Source organism: Petaurus breviceps, unplaced genomic scaffold (assembly GCF_028583685.1).
Source record: "Petaurus breviceps papuanus isolate PSGF00001 unplaced genomic scaffold, PetGlider_PUasm1.0 90723, whole genome shotgun sequence".
Classification (NCBI taxonomy): Eukaryota; Metazoa; Chordata; class Mammalia; order Diprotodontia; family Petauridae; genus Petaurus; species Petaurus breviceps.
In genome coordinates this window covers 1,687,115-1,693,486 of record NW_027187323.1, presented here as the reverse complement: position 1 = coordinate 1,693,486, position 6,372 = coordinate 1,687,115, and the positions used below count along the sequence as shown (strand labels likewise).

Here is a 6,372-nt window from a genome sequence, read left to right as displayed (position 1 = left end):
CTCTCTCTCTCTCTCTCTCTCTCTCTCTCTCTCTCTCTCTCTCTTTCCTCTCTTCTTCTCCATATCCCCAATCCTCATGTTTTCTCTTTCCCCAACACTAGCTTTCTCTCTAGCACTGCTCACTCACAACAGAGATGACAATAGGGGACAGATAGCCTCCAAAGACTGAGACCAAATGCCCGCATTAAACCACAATAATCACTTTCTGCCACAGCCCCTGTTTCATACCAAACAAGGGACAGAAGTTCTAAGTTCAGCTGAAACCAGGAGAAGGAAATTGAAGTCCCAAGAGCAAGGATTGGATTTGGGGACAGTGTTATGCTTCAGAGATGCTGGGGGCTATTGCTGAGATTCTGAAAATCAAGACAAGAGACTATTCACAGAATCTCAAAACCTTCACTTTATTTTTGATTTGGGTTGGGTGTGTGGGGTCAGGGAAGAAAAGACAGAAGTTTTGTCTAAATGTCTCTGTGACACTGGCTTTTCCCAGCTTGGGGCATGGCAAATACAATAAAATGGTAAGAGCTGCTAGCAAGGAAAAAAGCTGAGATAAAGGCCAGACCCGTGATGGAAATGAGGCAAATTGAGTTTGATTTGAAATTTCTAACAATTAAAACAATCCAACAATGGCTCAGCCTGCCTTGAATAGTTGCCAGCTTCCCATCACTCAAGGTGCTCATTCAGGGGTTAATCAGGGATAGAGAACTTATGGCCTTGAGGCCACATGTGACCCTCTAGGCCCTCAAGTGTGGCCCTTCACATCCTGTGAAGTTTGGATTCTGTCAAAGGGCCACACTGGGGGACCTAAAGGGCACATATGGCTTCAAGGGCACAGGCAACCCCTGGATTAGATGACACACCATAGGTCGGGGCTACTGTAAAGGGAATTATTGCACGAGTTAAGAGGTTGGCTAGATGACACCTCAATGTCTATGATTCTGAGTAAGGGGAAAGTGGGACTGTTCTTCCCCAGAGGCAAAAGCTATAGCTGAGTGACCTTGGGCTTGTACCCAGTGCTTAGGCATCCTCAGACCAGCCTGAAGGGCAGAATACTGAGCTGTTACAGGTGGAGAAGAAGCATGAGAGGTGAAAGGCCACGAAGTGAGAGCACTGCATATATTATCTACCCTGCCATCTTCTAGGAAACTTAAAATAGTCAGAAATGTGTTCTTTATCCATACAAATCAAGAGAAAGAACTGCTTGTTCCCTTGGGAAATGGCAGCCTTCTCAGAGTAGGAGGGGAGGAGTGCAGATAAGAAGAGGAGACCATGGTGATGGATGGATGACCCAGCTCCTGACCCTGGGGAAAGTTAGTCCGAGTTTTACTAGGGACACAATATCATCCACAAACATCGAGCCACAAAGACCATGTTGATCAACCACACACATACACATCACACAAGTTAGACAGGACAGTAGGTTAACAGGGGCACAAGCATTAGTTTGTCTGGTGAAGTCATGGACCAGTTTTGGAGGAAATGGACGGGAATGAACTCATGACTTCTTGGCTTCTCCTGGGAAAGGTTTTGTTGCTGTGGTTTCCAGGTTTTTCAAGCATCAGCGTTGGCATCTAGGGGGTTGCGCAGTGGTCTTTAGGGACTGGCGGTTGCGAAAAGAGAGGAGAAAAATATTTATCTTGACTTTATAAGATAATAATAATAATGGTTAGCATGTATATTAAGAATAGCTAGGTGGTACAATGGATAGAGTGCAAGGAGAGTCAGGCAGTCAGGAAGACACATCTTTGTGAGTTCAAATCTGGCCTCAGACACTAGCTATGTGACCCTGGGCAAGTCACTTAACCCTGTTTGCCTCAGTTTCCTCATCTGTAAAATGAGCTGGAGAAGGAAATGGCAAACCATTCCAGCATCTTTCTCAAGAAGACCCCAAATGGAGCCACGAAAGAGTCCAACACAACTGAAAAGTGACTAAACAACAACAGTACATAATACTGCAATTGAAGGTTTGCAAAGCCCTTTATATATTTTTTATCTAGTTTGAGCCTCACAATTACCTTGAGCATTCTGCCCTAGCTGGATGCAGTTGTACCAATAGTGAGTGGCCTGTTTCCCCAAGCGTCTCATCTGTGCATGGCTGATTACTGACCTCCAAACTCCTGACCCCTGAGAAGACTTGGAAGAGAGAAGTGATGAACAGAGAGAGGGGTGGGGTATGCAGTGAAAATGTGGAGGAAAGCAGGTCCCAGGTGAGGGGATCCCATACAGTGCAGCAGAAGAGGTTTCAGTCCAAGGCAGGGTGAGGGATCATATGCAAGTCTGCATATGGGGAGAAAGAGCATATCCGCCTCTCAGATATGGGCACCTTGGGGCAAAATTATGACTTTTACCCTCGTTGTGGATCTGAAATCACTCTACTTTCCTAGGCTTCAGTTTCCTCATCTGTAAAATGTGTATTCATGATTCCTGTCAACCTTACAGAATCATAGGGAGACAACGGATATTATTTCTAGATAGGTGAATGTTGATAACTGTGTGGCATTTTAGTTATACTAAAAACTGGTTTACTTAATGTTGTAAAAGTAGAAAGTCTCATGTATGTAGCTCTGCACCACAGGAAGGATGAATTACCGTATGATAGATATTCTTCATATTTTACCGATGAGGAAACTAAGACTCAGGGAAATAGAAGTATTTGTCTGTGGCTTCATAGTTAGCGTTAGAGAAAAGGCTCAATCCAGATCTCCTGCCCAGTGTTCTTCCAGTGCACTGCAGTTAGCTCTGTGGTGACCCTGACAGCCCACCCAAAGTACCTTCTGAATCTTCAAAGAAAGGTTCAATTATTTTCAGTATAGCTTCAGCATTAGGTGTTGTATTGCATTCCAAAACTTGAAAAAATGATAATACACAGCATCATTGCTAACTCTCCATTAAATAAAATATTGGATTTTCAGCGCACCCTACTTATACAGTGCTAGAGAATTTACAGCATTTATGCACTTGAGCAATTCTCAGTGTCTCCCGACACTTATCCTCTCCTCTCAGACTCAGAATTCTCTCAGGGTAGGGCAGAACCACTCTCTGTATCCATATCCCTTCCCCCAACTCTCCCAGATACGAGTGTAAGACTGTATCTCTCCAGGGGTCTACTTAAACTTTCCCTGCCTAGCTGACTAGTCCTGCCTCAATGCCATTGCAGGATGGAATGGGAGGCGGGGAGGAGGCTCACCTTCTTGTCTGATGTCTTTACACCTCAGTTCTCCACTTTCTGTGGTTCTGTGGCTGAAAAGAAAAACAACATGGGGCGGCTAGGTGTTGCAGTGAATAGAGCACTGGCCCTGGAGTCAGGAGGACCTGGGTTCGGATCCGGCCTCAGACACAACAAAAAAACTAGCTGTGTGACCTTGGGCAAGTCACTTAACTCCAACTGCCCTCCAAAAGGCAAAAAAACCAAACCCCCAAACAAAGAAAACAAACAACATAAAGCATAACACAGAAGAAACTGACCAGCAGCGAGGCATGGCCAGGCTCTGCGAGTGTCTGACTATGGGAGACCTGTTTTTGCTTTCAGTGGTGGGGAGGGAGACAAGAGGGAGCAAAAGTGACAGTCAAGGCACTGGAGGTGTTTCTGATGACCTGGTGTAGAGATGCAGCCAGCCAGCTCTGGGGAGGCCTCCCTGTCCCACCCCCCTCCATACATACATCTCCCAGTGACCTGCTATATACGAAACTCACAGGGCTTTTTGTTTTGTTTTGACCATGTTCTTCACTCTCTTTTCTACCCCCGCCCCCCACTCCCCACCCCCCACCTCCACCGTCATTGGGATCAGATGGCCATGAAAAGTTACCATTTGAGGTGATCAGGTTCTCCACCTGGGCTTCCTCATCTCCAGGAGCTCTGAAAAAGAAGACACAACACTGGTCCACTGGCCCAGTATGGGTTCAGAGCATCCCTTCCTTAAACTACAGATCCAAAATTAAGAGGTGAGAGAAGGATATATTGGGAGAAGGGGAAAGGGAGAGAGAGAATAGGGTAAATCATCTCACATAGAAGAAGCAAGAGAAATCTGTTATAATGCTTGTCATCTTGGGGTGGGGGGGAGGGGAGAGATGGGGAGAAAATTGGGACTCAAAATCTTGTGGAAATGAATGTTGAAAACTAAAAACAAGTGAATTATGGAATAAAAAAAAATTTTTTTTAAAAGAAAAGTTCTCTCTCATGCTGGTATCCCCTAGGATACTTTCACAGATTTGTTTGGCCCGTCAAAACCACCATACCCAAAACATAAGTCGTCTGCCCTTTCCTGTTTTTGTGTAGTTAGCAGAATTTTTAATCTCTTCCAAGGATACAGCAAGCCTATTAGTTGTGATCCCCTAGAAAAAACTACACACAGATGGCCCCCATAAAGCAATTAACATTTCTCAATAGTCAGAGAGGAGAGCCTTACCTGACTGCCAGCCTACCTTTCTCAATAGACAATAGTAATAATGTTCTTGCCCCATCCATACAACGTATCACCTTTTCTCCATTCCTAACAAGACCGTTCTTTGTTGTGTATTAATAAAGAAGGTCCCCTTCTTCTCTGAGGGTTGCTGGCTTTGCAGAAGTTGCCAGAGTGACCCTCTTTGCTCACAATAATACCCATCACTGTTAGTAAGCTGATCTAACTCAGAGTCTGTACCTCACTGTCTTTTTATTACATTTACTCACCACATTCCTAAGGGAATTTCTCAGCTTGTACAACCTGCCTTTCCCAACTAGTCCTATCCTCTCTAGACACGTGTATCTCCTCTCTGTACCCACTTATTTTTCCTAGCATAGATGCCCAACAATTGCCTTGCTGCTAGATGCAAAGGAGAGTATATTGCAGGCTTACAAAAACAGGATCTGACATGCTCACCCCTTGGGTCCTTCTTGGCTGATTCAAAAACCTACTATGTCTAAGGAAGGGCAGAGGGGAACATAGCTCTTTGAAATGGTCTCCCAGGCTCCTAACAACTCGAGGAAGCAAAAGTCCCTGAACTTTGGCAGTGTTCCTCTAAGAAAGGGCCCCAAGCCAAGAAGAGTGACTGGCAAGAATGAAGGCAGAGAGAATCTTTCAAACCCATTCCACTCTCCTATCTGTAAGCTGCACTGTCCTGTGTCCTCCAGCTTCAAGACAGCAGCAGATCTTTATTACTTCCCATAGGCTGAAGTTCTTTTCTCTCCCCACCTTCAGTCCAAGGCCTTCAACCCACTCCCCTGCCCTGTCTCTGATTTAGAAAGGTAGAAGAACTTGACAGCTTTGAATCAATCCAAATACATCAGGGCTTCTTCCCAATCATTTCAGATTTTGCCATCCCAGTGCATGCATTACCTTGGCTTCTGATTGAAGCTGCACTTGCACCTCCGACCTAAGAGGAAAAAGACAAAACATCCAGAGTCATTCAAGTAGCATGCTGGTGACCTGGCCTCGTGGAGATGCTCCTATGAGGCCACACCTGTAGTATTGTGCTTGGTCATCAGTAGAGCATTGAAGAAAGAGTACATCCACAGGAGGGGCAACCAGGACAGTGAGGGAGCGCAAGGCCATATAACACGAGAATCAATGGAAGGAACTAGGGGTTTTCAGCTTTGAGAAGAATCAAGGGAGACATTTATATAAGACTTTAGGGTTAGCAATGCATTTTATATCCATTAGCACATGAAAAGATAACTGTGAGTACTAGGTAAGGATACCTGGAAGCCAAGGAGTAATTGCAAGAAGCCTCTGAATCCATAACTAACTTGCCTCTGATTCAGGAAGGCCTTCTTCAGCTTCTGCCTTTGACCATGCTCTGCGGCCTATGCCAGTGGCCCAGGCAATTCCTGGAAGCATTATAGTCACAGGAAAGGTGCTGATCTGCATTGACAATGGGTATCCCTGCTGGGCATTACCTATCCCAATGAACTTACAGGTCTACTCGAAAAGCAGATTCGGGACTGAACCTGTGATTTCATTAGTACAGAAACTCCCAGACGAGGAAATGTTTTGTCTGCAATCTATAATATTAGAATTGCCAAGAGCACTAAAAAGCTAATTAATTGCCTTGCCCAAAGTCACATGGCCAACATGTATCAAAGGCAGGATTTGAACCCAGTTTTTCCTGGCTGTCCATACACTGGGGCAATGTCAAGCTCAAATAAAAACAGGGGCCACTAAACCATACATTAGGCCCCATGAACCACATAATGACTTAGAAAACCCACATATTAACATTATATTCTACTCTGTTTTTAGTTATTTTGTTAAATATTTCCCAATAAAATTTTTTTTTTTGCTTTTTGGAGGGCAATTGGGGTTAAATGACTTGCCCAAAGTCACACAGCTAGTTTCTTTTTGTGCTGTGTCTGAGGTCAGATTTGAACTCAGGCCCTCCTGACTCCAGGGCTGG

General features: G+C 44.7%; 1 protein-coding gene across 2 annotated transcripts in view; it reads right to left on the bottom strand.

Moving 5' to 3' along the window:
• Positions 1 to 387: 387 nt before the first annotated feature.
• FXYD6 (FXYD domain containing ion transport regulator 6) overlaps positions 388 to 6,372 on the bottom strand; it is a 39,638-nt gene continuing 33,653 nt past the window's right edge. For both annotated transcript variants that reach the window (XM_069066704.1, XM_069066705.1), the window contains 4 exons: positions 5,316 to 5,352; positions 3,807 to 3,856; positions 3,188 to 3,240; positions 388 to 1,600 (listed from right to left, as the gene is read on the bottom strand). In XM_069066704.1, the coding sequence (XP_068922805.1) occupies positions 3,212 to 3,240; positions 3,807 to 3,856; positions 5,316 to 5,352 (116 nt within the window). In that variant the 3' untranslated portion in view covers positions 388 to 1,600; positions 3,188 to 3,211. The remainder of the gene's footprint in view (positions 1,601 to 3,187; positions 3,241 to 3,806; positions 3,857 to 5,315; positions 5,353 to 6,372) is intronic.